At 36.2% G+C, this 21,442-nt stretch overlaps 1 protein-coding gene across 2 annotated transcripts in view; it reads left to right on the top strand.

Annotated features, from left to right (window-relative positions):
- Positions 1-1,739: 1,739 nt before the first annotated feature.
- The window catches only part of LOC100893985, a 37,287-nt gene continuing 17,584 nt past the window's right edge, over positions 1,740-21,442 (top strand). Inside the window, exons 1-15 of one of the 2 annotated variants that reach the window (XM_030996230.1) lie at positions 1,740-1,831; positions 3,183-3,464; positions 4,274-4,534; positions 5,615-5,749; positions 6,848-6,997; positions 8,772-8,900; positions 9,992-10,159; positions 11,132-11,260; positions 13,734-14,003; positions 14,934-15,076; positions 15,617-15,803; positions 17,319-17,490; positions 19,274-19,359; positions 20,222-20,484; positions 21,008-21,095. In XM_030996230.1, coding sequence (XP_030852090.1) covers positions 1,762-1,831; positions 3,183-3,464; positions 4,274-4,534; positions 5,615-5,749; positions 6,848-6,997; positions 8,772-8,900; positions 9,992-10,159; positions 11,132-11,260; positions 13,734-14,003; positions 14,934-15,076; positions 15,617-15,803; positions 17,319-17,490; positions 19,274-19,359; positions 20,222-20,484; positions 21,008-21,095 — 2,533 coding nt within the window. In that variant the 5' untranslated portion in view covers positions 1,740-1,761. Of the gene's footprint in view, positions 1,832-3,182; positions 3,465-4,273; positions 4,535-5,614; positions 5,750-6,847; positions 6,998-8,771; positions 8,901-9,991; positions 10,160-11,131; positions 11,261-13,733; positions 14,004-14,933; positions 15,077-15,616; positions 15,804-17,318; positions 17,491-19,273; positions 19,360-20,218; positions 20,485-21,007; positions 21,096-21,442 lie in introns of both variants that reach the window. The other variant, XM_030996229.1, reaches the window with a different exon arrangement.

Raw genomic sequence — 21,442 nt, 5'->3', positions numbered from 1 at the left:
TGCATGGTCCTTTAAAATCTACCCACATGTGCGTATCGCTTATAGAACCATGATTTGATGATCCCACAAAATCAATTAAACATACCTTAACTTCATCTTTTTAAACAATTCCATTATTTTCATGTAAAGATGAAAGTTTGCAAAGTAATCATGGCTAACAGCCCATAAAAAGCTTAATGTCGGTCTCTCAACTTCCTCATGTCTCCAATCTGATCTTTTTTGTTAAAGGGTTCTCGAGATCGACAGTTCATCATGTCATTAGTGGTCTCATTACCCCCACCCCCACTCGCGAGGTTGACAAACCGGGGATTAAACGTTTTTGTCATGATACAACAATTATGAGGAAGTAGTAGGTATTGCTCTTGACCATCCTGTGGAAAAGAAATAGCTACGTGAAAGCCTATACTCACGTTTATGAAGACAAATAACTACAAAATATCGTAGCCATGTGATAGGCCTACGATAGTTTGATTTATCTCTTTAAACAAATTGATTACACTCATTTCATTTTCTTTAAAAAAAAAAATTCCAATTTATTCTCCTTCATATCATTTTAGATATTTTTATCCCTTCCTATACAGTGCATCCCAGAAAAATCGGAACCGAGAATTATCGATATGTTATCATAACTTAATCACAATTATAATTGATAAATGACACATATTTATAAAGCTTAGATCCTCCTCTTTCATTTGATATATCTCATATAATGCATATTTCACGCATGAGTGATTAAAATCAATTTGAAGAGAGGAAACCATTTGGCGAGAAAAATTGTATCTGAATTTCAACGAGAAAATCACATTTCCAGAAAGTTGAGTTTCTGCCCTTTCGTATGACACCTCAATCATGAAAAATGAGCGAGGAAATATCATAACAATTAGTTCTGTTCGTTTCGACGACGCATAGTTTTTTATGACCATGCTGTACAAGAAGTATGCAATGCAACTTAAAAATGTACTCTCTCTTTTACACAATTCTGCATGGATCCGATCCTGCACGTACATGATAAATTTAATCATAAGTTCCATGAGACGATCTATATGACAAAATGAAATATGAATGAATTTCTGCTGAATGTGATATATCAATTCAAATATTGGCAACTACCATGCAATAATACCCCGGAATAATACCTATATCTACTTTGTTCAACGAGAATCTCTGCTCCATACGGGAAAGCATGAAATATATGTTAAACGGTTTGAATGTTTTTTTTTTTTTTTTTTTTATCTTTACTCGATAATCCGACATTATCAATAAAATTTGTAGGAACCAATTCCCAGACTCTGTATAGATCTAGGCATTATTTGGTCCGGACAAATTGTTCTGATTATTTGATTATCAAATTTAAAAAAAAAAAATGTTTTTATATTTTATATTAGTGACTAGATTTAAACACACAAAATATTTCCTCATGTTTATTCGGTGACACCAAGATTTTGACTGCATGCCGGATCCAGCCCCAGGGGGGTCACTCCCAACATGACTGGCTACGCACCCGCGCGTCCAGAAAAAGCGTCGTGATCGCACAAAAACCGAAAAAAGGGACCTTTTCAGATTCACAGGTTTAGCGTCGTCGACATTTTCTTTAAAAAAGGGTCATTTCAGAAAAGGTGCGATACGCCCTTACGGATCCATTTCGATATTTCAGAGGTTGGTTGATATGTATGCGAGTGCCCCCCCCCCCCCCCCCCCCCCCCGGGATCAAGCTATATAGCTAGCACTTCATCTTCAATTACGGACAATGAATCCAAAATCATGGAACTGGTAGTCCGTTTCCGGGTGATATTTTTACTGATTTTGAGCAGTTGGATATTCTTTGTACCAGGTAAACTTCATAAACAACTTTTTATTTAAAAAATGTTCACACATAGTTTAATCTAAGTTGATTTTATCGTTTTTCTCACTGAAATTTAGAGAGTTATATGATATATGTGATGGCGCAACTGAAATTTCAATAACCAGTGGCGATTGCTACAGCACGGTCCCAAAGGTTAGATCTCATGTAGGGTAACTCCAGGGAGCTCCGACGCCAAGGGCGGCGGCGGAGCTCCCTACCCTCCCTGGCCCTGCACTGCACTTCTGGAGTTACATGTAGGGGGTAGTATAGAACTAGAAGTAGATAGTAGTGGGTCTTGATGTTTAGTTTTGTACTTTTGTTTTCTGATTTTGCATTCAACAATAAATGTATGTATCACTATCAGATAAACGTATGCAAGAGGGTGTTAAGCCGTCAGTTCAGGCAATTTTATTTTAAAAAATCCAATGGCTGCTCATTTATTCACTTGCATGTCTGCGGTCATCCGATATCGGCGAATCGCTGTCTCATTTGACTAAATTCGCGCCGACAAGGGCCCTTCTTACTGGCTATCGCTGGCTTCCATTCAGTCAATGTTTATAAGATATTTGTGCAGGGAGCAAGTTTACAATTTTCCATTTCATTTGATACCAAAATTATGATATTTCAGTCAAACCCGGCCTCTAGACTATTTGTTACAATTTTTTCAGCATCCTTAAAAGATTAAGTATTTCACTTAAGTTTCAGTCTTATGTAACTATTTTGTAATATTTAAGGTACAAACTCAAACTTTTTTCTGAAATGTTCGTTGATTTTTCTATTTTATGTGTGTGCAATGCCATGTGTGCATCAGTTATGTGTGAAGTGCATCACCTGTTCAAAGCATGACATGTCAGTGTGTTATGTAATATTACGTATTGGCATTACCCTTAGACTAAAGTTGCGCTTAAGTAGGCCCTCCCTCACTTAAATTCAAAGCCACTCGAGTGGATCGGCCAATGGGAGCGCGTAAACTGACTGTACAGCGCTCAATGCGCAAGTTCTACATGTACGCGCGGCGTTTCAAGCCTTCAATTCATTCATCTTTGTCATTGATGTCAGATCAATCCCAGTTCTGTCTTGAGGCTGATTGTTGTTCGGGGGTCTGGTGGGAATAGGTTCCCACTCTCATATCGTGATGTATTCGCTTAGTGATATTTTTCTAGTAGTTGCTCACCGATTAAGTACATCGACCACCAGGACTCCGACTCAGCTCACAATGCTTTTTTAGGAAAACTGAAAAGGTAAAAATCTAGTGCAGTTTTGATATAAATGAAGTGATAATGTTTTGAAATAATTTATATTTATGTATTTTATATTTTACTTTCTTTTCTTTCTGCAGTTGAAAGCATTTCTATTATAGGTGTTACTTCTACACCCTATGGAGCTGGCCAGGAAGCGAGGTTTGCCTTCCTTACAAAGTCTGGAACTTCCACTGTTATAAGAGCTGTCAAGCTAGGCAGCAATCCATCGTTAGAGAACCTGTCTACATTGAATTATGGATATGACTCAACAACACTTAACTTCTTAAGCACAAACAATAACAATGCAGTAGGAGCATTCCGTGGTACGGACACTACTGGAGATGGTCAAGATACAACCATTATCATTCATGCTTCCAATAGTAAGTTAGATTTCTCTTTATCTAGACCTTTGTAGTCTTGTGGATAATAAGCTACTGGAAGGATTATAAGATACAAGGTTTGAGTACATTATGTACCTGCCACCACTGGCATACTTTTAATTGTACTTTTCATAAATATCCCCCCCCCCCCCCCCCCCCCCACAGCAGAAAATAATAATAATGATTAATAAAGACACCGTCCAACTGTCCATACATTCCTGGTGGTAGTAGTAGTAGTAGTGGTGGTGGTGGGGGTAATGGTGGTGGAGGTAGTAGGAGTAGTAGTAGTAGTAGTGGTGGTGGTGGTGGTGGTAATGGAGGTGGTGGGGGTGGTAATGGTAATGGTGGTGGAGGTAGTAGTTGTAGTAGTAGTGGTGGTGGTGGTAATGGTAATTTTGGTGGAGGTAGTAGTAGTAGTAGTAGTGGTGGCAGTGGTGGTGATGGTAATGGTAGTGGGGTTGGGGGTGGTGGTGGTAATGGTGGTGGAGGTAGTAGTAGTATTAGTGGTGGTGGTGGTGGTGGTGGTGGTGGTGGTGGTGGTGGTAATGGTAATGGTGGTCTTTGTAAGATGTCTTTGTAGACAGGTTCCTATAGTACATTTTTCAATGAGAAACCATTTTCAAGGGGTTACGCAAAAAGTGGTCTTTGTAGACAGGTGGTCACTAAAGCAGGTTTGACTGTAGTGACTGGCTCATTATGTTGGTTGATATCGGACTCTAATGTCCTCATGTGTGAATTAGGTTTGTGACATGGATTCTAATATCCCTCAAAAACTTACTATTTTTCAATGTATAATTGTGTTTCCCCAGGGGACTTTGAGCCCTCCGGAGGACGTGTAACAGTGAGAGCTAACATAGGAGACACAATCACACTGTCGGTGGAGAATCTGGTTGGTGCGAATGAGAGTGGGGTGGAATGGCAACGCTTCTCAGACTTCACTTCTGTTCAGATGGGCGGTCTTTCATACACTATAGTAGATGTACAACCAGAGGATGCTGATTATTATGGCACCTTCCAGACAGGCCAGAGAGTACTACTCAGATACAGCCTTATCAAACTTATTATTAGAGGTATCCAGTCTTTTTGTTCTTAGGCCTTAAAGGTAAAGACCAGTATTGGAAATGCCCCAATTTCAAAAAAATGATACGGAAGCTCTTATTACCAATCATGTGAAAGAATATGTTTTGACTAATACATGATGATAACAATTTTGCCGGAAAACCGCCTACCGGTACTAATTGATATAATTGGTAAATTAGTTTATCTATTGGTAACTGAGAGATAAACGCACGTGTCACGCACATGTGCGTAGTCCCATATACATCTTTCTGTGTACAGTGCTTGTAACTTTACGAAGACTGGGCCAAATTTCTTATCATTTTGATGATTCCAGAACCTTACACTACACACCAATACTTATATGCTAGATGATCAACCTTCTCTGATCGATTCCACAACATTTCTTTCACAATGCAATCAGATGACCAGAACTGATCTTTATCTTTAACAAAAAAAATGTTGTATTGCCCTTTGCAACTGACCCTAAAATCTTGAAATCTAGTCGGCTTTAAAAAAAAGTTTTTTCTTTTTTCAAAGTTAAAAAAAAAATGTTTAAAGAATATAAAATGTTGTATTCAAGCATTAAAAACTGAGAAATATCAGCCCAAAGAGGAAGGAAAACAATTTTTAAAAAGTTTTTTAAAAAAAAGGATTTCCGACCGACCAACCCATGTTTTGGCAACTAAAGGGCAATACAATTTTTTTTTGTTAGGCCTTATAGTGTCACTCGACTCACTTGTGAAAACCAAATACACTGAAGGACAGTGAGTCATTAGCTCAGGAAAGCTCTGATAGAGCTGTGGAAAATATTTGTGAAAAAATTAGGGTCTGAAAAAAAGAGGCATCACAATTTGTGCCTTTTTCATCTTGATTCAAACATTGTTTCTGTTGAAACATTTCATGTATATGTATTATATTAAAAAAAGAATAAATAGATGGAGAAAATGGCCAGTTTCTTTTTGTCTAAAATATGAAATTTGACATTATGCCAGTATAAATATATGTTCACTGCAATGTAAATTGCTTGAAACCAGAATTTCAACAGAATTGATACTAGTGATTTAACATTGTATTTTCATTTTATTTTTCAGCTTGTCCAGCTGGTTATTACAGTGCACCTTCATGTAATGTTGTATGTCCTAACTGCTACAATGGAGGTGTGTGTAGTGATGTAACTGGGGAATGTATATGTGCCCCAGGCTTCGATGGACCTAACTGTCTAACAGGTAATGACAACAAGAAATTGTTTGATGGAAACAAAAAATCATAGTAACTTGTTTTTACATCCAGATGCATGTACATGTACATGATCATGTTAAAGCCCCACTGTCCTACTTGTAGCTACTTGCTCCCTCTATATAGAAAAATTCCCCAATCGGTGCCTGTTGGTCCCCTGTGATCCTCTATTTCCTATGTTATTTGAGAGCTGAGTTGATGAGATAGCCACCTGTCAGTGACCTCGCTGTGTGGTTTATAATCCCTCATAGCCACACTAGTATTGATTCTCTTTAAATGAAAATGTAATAAGCTGAGTGCTTCTAGATTATTGCATGTTTATTTCCTTCCTGAATGACCATAAAATGCAAATGCAATATATAATGTTGATAACCTTTAAATGAAAATGTAATAAGCTGAGTGCTTCTAGATTATTGCAAGTTTATTTCCTTCCTGAATGACCATAAAATGCAATACCACTGATTACAAAAAAAGGAAAAGTTTTATGCCCTTAGATACATGTAGGGCACCATTTGTAATATACTATGTTTCCTGTATGATTACATACTTCTTGTATACAGAGTTGCACACATTGCAGCTGATTTGACATTCCTTTGCAACATATATTGTTAAATGTAGTTATTATTGGTACCCTTTCTAATATCCAGTTTTAATCCTTTGTTGATGTCCTTGAACAAGGGGTTGTATGATTTGCACATGTATGTCTCTCTCTCTCTCTCTACCATGTATAGTGAGTGGTACACATGAATGTACTTTCTTGTTTACATGTTTCGGACTTGTGCTATGAATTATGTTGATGCACCACCCTCTCTGCCCTACATGAAGGTGATACATCCAACTGAGAATATTCATGATGTACTATGTCTGGACAAACTAAAACTAGATTTTATTTAATGAAATAGAAATTAGAAACAAGTATTTAGTCTATATTTTCAAGGTTGTTTTTAAGAAATAATTTTTTTGCATAAATCTGGCAATGTGTTAGTTCATTTGTAAATTTTTTTCATAAAGTTACTTGAACAATACAGATTAATTTGTTTATTGTTAGGCAATCTGATTGTTTTCACAATTTGTATCTTTTATTTGAGGTTGTGGTGAGTCTAAGTTTGGTTGGGACTGTAGTCAATCCTGTGGAGAAGGCAATGCATTAGCTGTGTGCGCTGGTAGTCATGCATGTCTTCCTGATCCGTATGGATGTAATTGTCTCTCAGGATTTACTGGAAACGACTGTAACTCAGGTGAGTACAAGCGAATTTCAGCTAATATTTTTTATCAATCTACATATCAATAAACTGTTCTGAAGTCATCTTATTAAGCAAATGACAAATATTGATTTTATAATATGTAATATGCATTGTACATGTATGTATCTGTAATCTCTTGGAAAAGGTGATGACTACGTTCTAGTTTCCTAAAGGTAAAGACCAGTTTTGGAAACACCCCCCTCTCAAAAAATGAAATGGAAGCTCTTATTACCAATCATGTGAAAGAATATGTTTTGACTGATACGTGATCATACAAATTTTGCCGAGAAACCGCCTACTAATTGATATATTTTGTAAATTATTATATCTATTTGGACCTGATGGATATAACGCACGTGTCACGCAAGTGTTGCGTAGTCCCATATACGTCTTTCTGTGTACATTGCTTGTAACTTTACCAAGACTGGGCCAAATTTCTTATCATTTTGATGATTCCAGAACCTTGCAGTACATACCAATACTTATATGCTAGATGATCAACCTTTTCTGATCGATTCCACAACGTTTCTTTCACAATGAAATCGCATGACCATAACTGGTCTTTATCTTGAATCCATGTGGGAGGTCAATTTGATGTTTCATTTTATTATGCCTATATATTTTGATCATAGGAAGCCAGTAAGAGAGCATTAGCATGTGCACAGACATTTTCTTTAATAATTGCTGTTGTTATTGCTTAGATACATGGCAGAATGAAATAGACATTATACTTGGTTTATGGATAATCTATCTCATCATTGAATGTGTACATGTACATGTAAATTTTAGGAGAGTTACGTCCTCACTTTTGTCAAATGTACATTATTTTATATTTTTCAGATAATATTTTTAATAAGGTAGCCTACAAACTGAAATTAAAGATAAACTCGAGTTCTGGTAGAAAAAGAAAAGAAATTCTCACAGAATCAAACGAAACTTACACTGAATGTTCAAGATTACAAATAAATGTTATTTGCCAAACAATTTTGATAGAAAATGTATAATGACTGAGTAATGAGCATAGAAAGATAAGGAAATCAAGGTGTCGGGCACCGACACCATTTGTGTAGTCCCATATACATCTTTCTGTGTACAGTGCTTGTTACTTTACCAAGACTGGGCCAAATTTATTATGATTTTGATGACTCCAGAACCTTGCAGTACACACCAATACTTACATGCTACATGATCAACTTTTTCTAATCCATTCCACACCTTTTCATGCACAATGCAATCGCATGAACAGAACTCAATTTTATCTTTAACATGTAGTTTGAGGTTAATTCCCGTTTCATAACTGCAAAACAACAAAAAACAAATCCCTTTTTATAATGATAATAATGATGGTATTAAGGAGAAGATGAAGAAGAATAAGAAGGAGGAGGAAAATGATTTTACCCTCATGATCCTCTGGGACCTGTTTCACAAGGCCTTTTTTCAATGACAAATGACAAAAATCAGTGACAAATCTGCTGATAACCAATCAGAAGCAAGGATTTCAGTAGCTTATAAACAAAAACTGTCATTTGTCACCGATGACAAGTTTTGTGAAATGGGGCTCTGGTGTATACATGATACTTTCTTGCAGCTCTGGGACCCTTTTCACAAAGCCTTTTTTCAATGAAAAAGGACAAAAATCAGTGACAAATCTGCTGATAACCAATCAGAAGCAAGGATTTCAGTAGCTTATAACAAAAACTGTCACTTGTCACTGATGACAAGTTTTGTGAAACGGGGCTCTGGTGTATATTATGATATTTTCTTGCAGCTTGTCCTGCTGGTATGTATGGAGCTGGTTGTAGTGAGAGCTGTCACTGTGTTGCATCATGTGATAGGTTTACTGGTCAATGCTCTGATGCTCAATGTGAAGATGGATGGTCTGGATCAAATTGTCAAGGTAACTATCTCAAATCCATCCAGTACAATGAACACAAATATTATGTGTATATGAATGGCGAGTGGAGCTGAAGAAACGTTATGGTCCGAATTCACCAAGGAGGTTTACATTTAACCCATGGTTTAAACCTTCATTTACATAACCCATGGTTTAAAATTAGCGCAAAATAAGCGCAACACAGTCAGAGGTCCAATATTAGACTCGCACCAGGCAATGGGTTAAATGTAAACCTCCTTTGTGAATTCGGGCATATGAGATTTGCGTATCATTGAGTCAAATATTTTATCATGAACTGCATACTGTATACATAGACTTGTTTCACAGTTGGTACAGATTGAATTATTTAGTATCTATACTGTACGTACAGTATGAAGCCCTTGTTTCAATGTCAACATCTGTATTGAAGAGCATAGAATGAAAATATAGGCTGTTGTGCACTTGGGCCCTTTTGATGTCAAGACCTGCATGAAGCTTTTGTTTCTAATACAGGGTCAAGCAAAGAGTAGGCTTGGGTGCTTGAGCATTCCAAATTTCTTACCAAATTAGTCTGCTACTTTGATGTTTGCAGGGATGAGATTCCTACGCCGATTTCAAGACCGTTTCTTTTTCTTCTTCTAACCCTTACCCTAACCCGAACGCGAACCTGAACCCCAGCCAGGAGCATTGCCCCCAGACCCCTATTTAATCTTCCTCCTTTTGGGGGATTTCTCTGTCTCATCCCTGTGTTTCCCAGACTGTATTGAATCTATACTTTTGTCTTCCAGTACATGTAGTTCCTAAAGACTGTATTTAATCTTAGTATGCCCATGAAGAAGATACTCTCTGCGACTGCGGAGAGACTCAGACCATGGACCACACCTTGCAGTGTGGCGGAACGGGTTGCACAGATGAAGACCTGGCCCTTGTTAATGAAATGGCCATTGCAGCAATCGGGCGATGGAAGACCTTAATTTAATTTAATTTAATTTAATTTAATTTAATTAAGGAATGTTACATAACTATCTTGATCTAAGGAGACACAAACGAACGATTCCCTTGTTGCAGCTACTTCCTGAAGGCTTATAATAACACTTTCCATGTTGTATTGACAGTTCCTGCAACATGTCCTGAGGGCTACTATGGGGTGAACTGTACAGATCTGTGTCACTGTTTAGACAATGGAGCTTGTGATAAAACAAGTGGTAACTGTTACAATACTGGAGGACTATGTATGCCTGGCTATGCTTCTAATCAAGTTCAACTTGCTGACTGTCAATCATGTAAGTTCTCTCTCCTGGTCAGTATTGAGATTAACCTTATGTCTCTGCAGAGGTGCCCACCAGTACGATTTAATCATATTTAGTATGATAATAAGAGTGGAATACGATAATAAAAAAATTTATTCTTTAATACCCATAAAAACCACGGAATCGCATTAAAACATAAACAAGTAAACCCCCGCAGCCCCAACAAAAACTTTGCTTTACAATTTTCGTTTAAAATTTTAATGAAAGAGCAAACATTTTACTTGACTGTACGTACCAGTATCACATTTTTCTGAAATTTTACTGGCCCGGGGCCAACCGGCCATTGGTAGTGTCGAGTTTTCGTGAAAATCTGATTTTTCTCTCCAAAATCTGATATTTTTTTTTAGGATACTCAGTCTGTTTTTTGTGTCAAGAGGTTGGCATCTCTGCCTCTGGGAACCATGTGGTCCATGTATTTAGCCTTGGAGAATGAGAAAAGTCAGTTGTTAATGGGTTAATTTGCTTTACACCAACCATTCAGAATAGAAATGAAATCAACACCACATTATTTATCTGGTCTGTGTTTAATAAAACTTGTTATCAAGAACAAGTTCCAGTAACTGTTATAAGCTACTGAAGTCATGCATTTGTTATTGATAACAAGTTGTATGACCGATAGTTCCCTGCACTCATCTAGGTGTACTGGGTGTTGTTATGATAAAGCCCAGCGCCAGTAGAACATAGAGAAGGAAAGGAAAATGAAAAATAAAATAAAATAAAATGGGGGATGCAGTTCCGCCTCCTAGTTTCAGAGTACATTTCATGTTATTTCAAATAAGCCTCTTTAAAGTTTTGACGGGATGTTATAGCACATTCTTTCTAAAAGTTGATACATCATTCTATATTGTATGTATATTATTCTTGTACATGTAGCTTATGTTATATCTTAGAGGCGTATTGTACTCCTATTTTTGATATTTGTCTATCTTTTTTTTTCTTCCTCAGTTGAGGGATGCTTTGAGAATTGTAGTAAAACCTGTCACTGTCGGGGTGGTGCCTCGTCATGTGATGATGTAACTGGAGAATGTGCAGTGAGATGTCAATCAGAATGGATAGGACCGGCATGTCAAACAGGTAAGACACTAAGACACAGTCCTTCATCTCCGGCATCACATCACCGATTAATATCTTGGCATCAATAAGTAGTTCCTCATTTTCAACTTTGATTGACATGAAATGAATTCCTTTTACATTACATTGAGAGGCCTTAACCCTATTTAGCCCGGGCTATTTTGAAACTGCATAGCCCGGGGGTGGGGGGGGGGGGGGGGCTTCTAAGGCCCCCCCCCCCCCCCCCCCCTCCCTATGATCTTGGCCGTGAAACGACCGATCGCCGCAAACATGTCAAGTGAAGTGTATAGAATACTATGGTAATTTCAATTTTTTGAAAAATTCACTCATTTGCATATTTATGGTAATTTATGCAAATAAGGTCATGAAATTCACATTTTTGCCCATAAATCAGACATTATTCATATTTAAGCATTCTTTCTCACTACATATATTTGTTAGACCATTCGGAATAATAATACAACACAAAAAATTGAAAAACCATTTTTTTAATAATTTCTTATGTATTTGTTTTTTTAACTTATGTATTTTATTTTTTTTGTTGTTTTATTTCATTTCCAACTATAATTCAACTATTTTGACCTCAAAATAAACATCTCAACTATAAACAAGACCAAATAACCAATGTTTTATCTCTTTATTTGAAAAATGAGATTTCCATATGTTTTGTACACAAATCACAAAAATGAGCGATTTTCAGGCTGACATGCAAATACAAAAAGACACGTGGCTTTGTAATGGTAGGTCCGATTTATGTGCAAGACTCGAAAGAAAAAAAGTCACAAAATTTCAGTGCAAGATTTTCTTGCGTTAAAAAATTATCGCGAAAAATGTCGAGGCTTTAGAAGCCCCCCCCCCCCCGGGCTAAATAGGGTTAATGGTTGTAAATGTGCCAATTTTCAAATTATCACAAAAAGGATTAATTTGTGAAGATAATAAGCATGAAAATGAAAATAATTTGAAGCCTTTTTAAAAGCACTATTCAGAGAACCTTCAAAAGATATATCATCAACAGGACACTGAGAATAAAATCATTTTCTTTTTAATCGTGTTCCTAACATCTTTTAGCAGGTTTTTCACTTATATCACGCACACAAAGTTTATTGAAAACATTAACTTATTTGCTAACTCTTTTTTTTACCTTCCGTGTTATTGTATTTCAAAAAATAGACACGGTAAATATTTGATTTCGATATAGTTTACCAAATCCACTTTAAACTGACTACACCTTATAATAACATCAGTAATTTAAAACCAAAAATCCATCGTCATTGCCGTAATGAGAATTGAACAACTTCCTTATCTTCAGAAATTCATGTACAAAGATGAGGATATCTTTCTTCTTTTTTTCATTAATTCTGTGTTAATGTATCTAAAAAATAGACAAGGTAAATATTTTATGTGGCCATCGATATAGTATACCAAATCCACCTTAAACTGTCTACACCCTTATAATAACATTAGTAATTTAAAACCAAAATCCATCGTCACGGTAATTGCCGTAATGAGAATTGAGCAACTTCCTTATCTTCAGAAATTTATGTACAAAGATGAGGATATCTTTCTTCTTTTTTTCATTAATTCCGTGTTAATGTATCTACAAAATAGACAAGGTAAATATTTTATGTGGCCTTCGATATATAGTATACCAAATCCACTTCAAACTGTCTACACCCTTATAATAACATTAGTAATTTAAAACCAAAATCCATCGTCATTGCCGTTATGAGAATTGAGCAACTTTCTACTTTCAGTAATTTATGTACGAAAACAAAAAAATTCTCAATTATTTAGAGCAATGTGCAATCTGCTTTAATAACATGAAACCTATACTGTTTTTCACCTGTGGTATAGGCACAGCAAGAGTAAAGATCAATCAATCAATTCATCCATCCATCCATCCATCCATCAATTGGTCAATCGGTCAACAAATTAAAATAAATGTTAAAAAATGTTAATTTAAGATCATTAAGAAGTTTTGAGTTGTGAAACTTGTAAAAGAAATGTTACATTGTAGTCTTTTTTTTTAAACAGCCTCCTAATACAAATAGTGGTAAAGGATGATTGTTATACTAGTATCAAAAACTAAAACTTACAAAATACATGTAAAATATCCCATTCTCGGATGTAAAATGAATTAGAATCCTCTTATTTTAAACACTGAAAAGGTCAGGGATATTTCTTTTAATCTTTATTTAAAAAATGTTTTCTTTTAAGTTATAAAAAAAAAAAAAATTGCTTTCATGTAAGTGATATTATTGAATGACACTCTGTAGTTTAAAGCAAAGATCAAAGCAAACTGTTTAAACATCTAAAGTGTAGAGTTTGTAGCTGATGAAGACGCAAATTAGCTGGCTAATTTGAGATCGGGCTAGTTAAAATAGCGGGTTATTTTGCAACTTCGGTCTGATGAAAACAGGCCTAATGAGTTTTGATGTGTAGATAATGTTTTCCATGTCATTTCTCTTCATTACAGGTGTTGTTCACTCATCCTATAAGAAGGTCAACCAAGGTCAACCTGTTAGTGTGATGTGTGTATTCCAGTCTCCCGAGAGCATGTCTTCCTTGACCGTGTCGGTCAGGCCTGGTGCAGCTGATGGTCCTCTGGTAAACTCCACCGACATTGAGATGGTTGGAAACCTCTTCAATGTGACGTTTATAGTTACTAATGGAGAGACTGTAATCTACTGTGAAGTCTCTACTGATGGACAGTCAGCTTCTTCGGGAGTTCCTCTTGAATATTTTGGTAAAATCAATTTTCAAAACTTTATTCTATGACGAATACCTTGTCCACATTTTCCCCTCAAAAAGTTTGTAATATATCTACTGATGGACAGTCAGCTTCTTCAGGAGTTCCTCTTGAATATTTTGGTAAAATCAATTTTCAAAACTTTATTCTATGACGAATACCTTGTCCACATTTTCCCCTCAAAACGTTTTGTAATATATCTACTGGTGGATTGTCTGCTTCTTCGGGAGTTCCTCTTGAATATTTTGGTAAAATCAATTTTCAAAACTTTATTCTATAACAAATACCTTGTCCACACTTTCCCCTCAAAACATTTTGTAATATATTGTACTGTCTTGTAGTTAGATGCAGTGAGATTTCTGGTGTAGTGAGATTTCTGGTGTATCAGTTTGAGCAAAATGTAAATGACATCAACATGTACTGACTGCTTTTTCTGAGTTTATTTCTCACTTTTAAAATTAACTTCTTTTTCTCCATTAAAATAGATACTTATTCAGATTGCATGAGTTCCGAAATCTAGCTTATGTCCCCAATGACATAAATTTGATTGCAATTAAAACAGTACACATCATTGGGAATATGTATTGAGGATCCTCCTCTGTGAAATTAATGCATTCATGCCAACTGTTCCAATTTTCTGAATTTTTAAAACCTCAAAATTCTGAATGACCAAATATTATTGTTTTCTTATTTTTAAAGCCAAATTTGTCTTGTTTTGCCATGTGCCCCGATTTGAGAGTTCCCTTATTGGGTGTGTTGAATGGCTGCCCGATCGAGTAGCGAATTCGCTTTTTTGCATAGATTTACCGCGTATTGCCAGTTACACTGCTGCTGCATACAAGGCCATGGTAAGGCCGTGCGATCGCCTGTTCAATACATGCTACATACATGTATATCTTTACTTTATCTACTTATTTTTACTTTCAGCTCTTCCAACATTGACGATGCCTCCCTCTGTTCTTAGCTATGCTAATGAGAATGCTACTATTGACTGGCTTGGTTGGAAAGCAGAGAATAGTTCACTAGATGCGGGAGAGGGTCCGATTGTTGGATACATCGTATATTATCATGTAAGTGAAGCTTATTATTTCACTTATTTATTCCTATACGTAAACTGAATGAATGTAAAAGTCTACTAATGTATAAACTTTAAAAAACACCTCTACCTGGCATTCTATATAAGGAGTACATGTATGAGCAATGTTCATATGCATGTATATATTTCATATTGTATCTTTATATCAACTTTTTGTTTTGGAATTCAATTTACTCTGCTTTACTCTAAATTGTATTGTTCATGTATTCTGTATTGCAGTTTAATTTTGGTAATTTTTAGCAAAGGAAATACAAAAATTAAATACTTTTAAAGATATACATTTTATTATAGAGAATGAACTATTATAAATATGGATTATTGACTAATTGGTATCTTTATGTGCACACATGTTGTAGCCATTTCTTATTTCATTCTTTCCTACATGTATCAACATTGGCAATCCCATTGAGACAGTAATGCCTTAAAAACACATCTGGTAAGTTTATATGTAAATATGCATTGATGTAGAAACTATAGAAACTACATTTATTTACTATAATTATAATGTCTTTAGGTTGATGGGAGTGTGCAGATGGCTGAGTTTGTATCATCTGATGAGAGTGGTATGATGGGACGCTATGAATACACTGTGATAAACCTCTCACCAGGCATCACATACAGCTTCTCTGTAGCAGCAGTGAGAGAAGGAGAAGGGGGAGAGGGACCTAAAGGCCCTACCTCACAACCAGTAACACTACCAGGTCAGTTCCTTGATATCTCCTCTGATCCAGCATATATCAACCCATTTTCAGTCATGTCACCCTTTTTGCGTCATCCCAATCCCAAATTCATCACAGAATATTGATTGTGCTTCAATCTGAAACTTGTCAAGTACCATGTACACACTTACGAGCACAAAAAAATGACACGTTTAATGTTATGTTAAAAATAATTTTTGTAATCAACACTAGATATTAAGATATAAATGAATATGAGAATCTTTGGGCGACTCCGCTCAGAATTTTCCATTTCTAAAAGTTGCGAGCGAGTGAACCAAACATGGCAAAAATACTACTTTGATATAAAAGATAAATGTTTTTATTTGGCACGTCGCTGTCAAATAAAATGATATTCGGGCACCTTGTTGCTAAAATATGGATGTATTTAGATAGTTCGCTGCCTGAAGTCATCCTGTTTTTGAAATAATGCGAGTTGGAAAGAAAGACCCTTTACTATCTGGAAATGCTATTCCCTCACAAAATTACACACTCTAGCGGCTGTTCATCTATGGTGTTTGACATGAAAGGATGTTATTCCAAAATAATGGAGATGTCTTGCTCTCTCAGATGTCTTGCGTCACCCTGGTTGAAAAATGCTGCCCTAATCTATCTCGTAACAAGCCCTTAATGGTTTAGGGTTACCGTGATAGTTTATTAACTTAAGAATATATTATATTTAGCTTGGCAAACTTTCAAAAAACTAAATAATCACCTTGGGACAGGGTGCTGATATTCATTTAATAATAATAATGGTGGCTTCTTATAGAGCGCACATGTCCGTCACGTTGTGACGCTCCTGGCGCTGCCCTGATTATTACCCAGGCTTTAGCAAGGCAGCCACTGCGGCTCTCTAGCATTTCAAGGAATTAATTCTTGCCAGGTACCCATTTACATCACCTGGGTTGAGTGTGGCAAATGTAGATCAATGTCTTGCCAAAGGATATATTTTTACTCTCTGCCTTCTGCAAACAGTTGTAAATCCTATGTCGAATCTTTAAAAGGTTATCAGTCATCATTGAACTTAAATCCTGGTATTAAAGATAAACTTGAGTTCTGGTAAAAAAAGAAAATGAATTCTCACAGAATCTAACGAAACTTACACTGAATGTTCAAGATTACAAATAAATGTCATGTGCCAAACAATTTTGGAAGAAAATGTATACTGGCTGAGTAATAAGCATAGAAAGATAAGGAAATCAGGGTAGTACTAGCCCCGACACCATGTGTGTTGTCCCATATACATCTTTCTGTGTAAGTTTTTGTTACTTTACCAAGACTCTGCCAAATTTATGATGATTTTGATGACTCCAGAACCTTGCATTACACACCATTACTTACATGCTATATGATCAACTTTTCTGATCCATTCCACACCTTTTCTTTCACAATGTAATCGCATTACCAGAACTAAAGTTTATCTTTAATATGTAGAATGAATTACAGTCTATTATAGTGAGTGGTAAACATTCTCAACTCATAATTTCTGTATTCATAAAGCCCTAATGACAACCGTGCCAACGTCAGAAGCAAGTACAACGACAGCCTCTGGAGTGACATTAGCTCTTCCTACCAATGATCAAGTACTCCTCTACATCATCATACCAGTAGTCATTGTTATCTGCATCATCATCATCATTCTTATCATGGTTACCATTGGGGTTCAGAGAAGGTAAGAGATGATAGTGGGTAGGAAGTTACTGATGGTGATGATTTTGATGAGTATGATGATGATGGTGTTAATAATAATTTTGGCAACGATGAAACTCTCTCTCTCTAAGTGCCATATCGATTGACTTTGGCAATCATCCTGTTCCACAACCCTCGGTTCCTAGCCTTCTGTATTAGTACCACTTCCAGTTCTTTCACTCCTCTCTCTTTCAACAATTTCTGCAGACTGTCCATCCAAAGTATCCTCCTTCTTCCCCTGCTCCTTCTTCCCATAATTTTCCCTGTCAAAGCAAGATTCTCTAGGCCTTCTTTACGTGTAATGTGACCCATGAACTTCAACTGCCTAATCAACATCTCACGTATCATTTTCCTTTGCACTCCAGCTCGTGTAAGAACTTCCTCATTACTAACTTTGTCAGTCCAGGGAATTTTCATCATTCTTCTTAAAAACCACATTTCGCAACTTTCCAAACGCTTTTTAGTATCAGAGGCTAAAGTCCACGTTTCACTACCATACATAAGTACTGGGTAGATGTAACAATTCAATACTCTGATACAGTATACCAGTTTGTAGTTACTACATGGTACAAAGACCCCAAATAACCACACATCTTATAGATATGGAGAAGCTAGTCCCATTTCCTTCATTTTAGAATAATCACTGCCAATGTCATGGAGGTGCTTCATAAATACATTTTGTTTGCCCTCATGGGAAGAATACTTCCACCTTTGTATCATAGAATGGACCGTTGTAGCATAAATGAAATGCTATGACGCAATACATGATCGACTGTGTAACTGCAGCCGGACAAAAAGCTGAATTAAGACGGCATCTGGCTTGCTGCCTATGGTGTCCGCAAAAAAGCAAAACAATTTTTTAAATCATTATTATTATTATTTTTTTTGTCTACTAAATGTCAAAATCAAGGGTGCGACCTATTCAGCGCTGCGGCCTTAACGCCGGTAAATACGGTAGTTTACAGCGTCTTTTGGAGGAATCCTACCAAGTACAATGACTACCGGTAGTTACACATAGTAAGAAACATGATTCAATATCCCCCGTCTTTCAAAATTTACATTGGTTACCAGTCCAGTCTTGCATCCAATTCAAAATATTGTTATTAGCTAATGAATGTTTTATGAATTAGCTCCCTCTTATTTAAAGGTAAAGACAAGTTTTGGAAACACCCCCCTCTCAAAAAATAAAATGGAAGCTCTTATTACCAATCATGTGAAAGAATATGTTTTGACTAATACGTGATGATACAAATTTTGCCGGGAAACCGTCTACTAATTGATATATTTGGTAAGTTATTGTATCTATCTGGACCGGATAGATATCGCGCACTTGTTGCGAATCACAATATTATTGTTCATATCGGATATGAACAATAATGATGATGTTGTTTTTGATTATGTAATGATAATGATAACATGATTTATCATGATGATGATGGGTGATCCGATATTAATCTTACAACAATTTATCTGAGCTTTATTTTTGTCAAAGGTATAAGGTTAGGGTTGTGATGGTGTTTAAGATTAGGTTTAGGGTTAGAATTAGGGTTAGGTATAGTGTTGGGTCTAGGTTTGGAGTTCAGTATTCAGTTCAGGAAATGGACCCAGAGCAATTGTCGCACAGCAGAATGATGGTGATGATGATGGTGGTGGTTGATATCGGTGATTATTATTATTATTTGATTATTATTCCAAAAATAGAATATATGTACAAGTATGTGAATATTTTCCATATATTTGTTGTTCCTTGCTACATGTTTATGCAGGAAAAGACGAAAGATGTACCACAATAGAAGAGAACGCATCGTCTTGGAAACCCAAGCTATGAATGATTATAATGATGAACAACAAGGTAAGTATTCTCATCAAAATGGAGGTTTTAATGGAAATAATGACAGAAATATTGCAATAATAATTGCAAAATAAGTCACGGGTAGTCCCGCCTGCGTATTAAAGCAAGATACAGGCTAGATGCTGCTTTAAGTATCAGCTTGCATGGTGATGTAGATATACAATGTACAATACAACGTTTCGAACAGGTTGACTATCCGTCGTCATGAGTGTATCCTCGACGGATAGTCAACCGGTTTGAAACGTCGAGCCACTCAAGTCAACCATCCTCTCCAAGCGCTATAGTTCTTAGAACTATAAGCTAAGAAAGATAACCAACAGTCTTTTTCAAGACTACACCAACAGTCTTTTTCAGGACTACACACCCTCAAGAAAGATTACAGAGAGTCCTTTTCAGGACTCCTCAATCCTCCCTCTCTCTCACATGGTGCATCCGCAAGCCTACTGTATCAGATACAGGCTGTCTTTATGACAACAGGTTTGATGGCCTCATCTTCTTGAGCCCCATCGGTTCAGTAAGTATCACACTTTGCATGAAACATCAATAGCTGATATTCTCCCAAAATGAAAATTGCATGGATTTGATGAGCCAATTTATCTTAATTAACATGTAGTGCTCTTATATTAATATTGGATTTTTCCCTTTTATGACATTTTTCATAAACACTTGAATATTCAAACTGAACATTCAAACTATGACAGCAGAGAACCATAATGATAATTGCATGGAATCGATGAGCCATTTTTTCCAGTTTTACATGTAGTGCTTTTATATCAATATTGGATTTTGCCCTTTTATTACATTTTTCATAAACACTTGAACATTCAAATTGAAGTATTCTCTTCAATATCTATGACAGCAGAGAACCATAATGAAGCATATGAAGAAAAGACTTACCTGACTGCCGCCGGTGATGAGACGGATTCCAAAATGAACAAGGAAAAAAAGGGGAAAGCCCCTTCTCATCCTCTATCAGCACCTCCTGAGGTCCCTGGTTCCTGTGAGGCGCCCCCTCCTACTGCCCTGCGACCTGCATCACATAGCCAGAGACCTATCATTGTAGCAGACTTTGCTGATTATGTGCAAAATAATCGCAGATCTCGGGCATTTGAAGATGAATGGTCGGTGAGTATCAGAATCAGTGAATTGTTTGTAGGCAAAGAAGGTTTTCATTGTGTAAAGAGTTAAAATGAGACAACTGTCATCTTTACTTGTGAAATTTGTAGATTGTTCTTTTATCAAATTGTTATGAGATTTTTGACACACATGTAGTAGTAGTAGTAGTAGTAGTAGTAGTAGTAGCTCTATACAGAGCGAATTTATTTTTTATTTCTTTTCACATAATATAAACAATGACGGACAATAATAAACGTAATGATATAACAGAAATGAGCATACTGTTTAGCATAACAGAAATGATTACATAATTATTTGTTAGAGGAATATAGAAATATCTTGTATGAATAGAAACAAATCTTACAAATCTTCAAGGGTCACAGATATGCAATGTAGGGTTGCCCATCATACATTACCAATTATGACTTTCATGTATACATAATTGCTTCATGTGTTTGAGGGTAGTTCATTACATGTACCGTTACATTGTAAAGTAGTATAATATCTCTTGAATATTGATTCTCTGTAATAGTTGCTACCCTCTGGCCTCAGTCAACCGAGTCAGATTGCCAGCTTACCAAACAACAAGGTCAAGAATCGATATCGCAACATATTGGCATGTGAGTATGAAAGGAGTTGGATTTTACCTTTAAAGATGAAGTTGAGTTCTGGTCATGCAATTGCATTGTCAAATAAACGGTGTGGAATCGACCAGAAAAGGTTGATCATCTAGCATATAAGAATTTGTGTGTATTGCAAGGTTCTGGAATCATCAAAATGATAAGACATTTGGCCAAGTCTTGGTAAAGTTACAAACACTGTACACAGAAAGATGTATATGGGACTACACAAACACGTGGCGTAAAAATCCTACCCCCGAGTTTTACATTGTTACATGACATATTTAGAATATAAAGGCATTTGAAGAGCCATGCTCTTCTGGGAACATGTCTTATCTGATGTTCTT

The sequence above is a fragment of the Strongylocentrotus purpuratus genome, unplaced genomic scaffold (genome assembly GCF_000002235.5).
Source record: "Strongylocentrotus purpuratus isolate Spur 01 unplaced genomic scaffold, Spur_5.0 spur5_scaffold_3, whole genome shotgun sequence".
NCBI classification, from domain to species: domain Eukaryota; kingdom Metazoa; phylum Echinodermata; class Echinoidea; order Camarodonta; family Strongylocentrotidae; genus Strongylocentrotus; species Strongylocentrotus purpuratus.
Note: the sequence above shows the minus strand (reverse complement) of the source record. Positions and strands in the feature narration are given on the sequence as shown.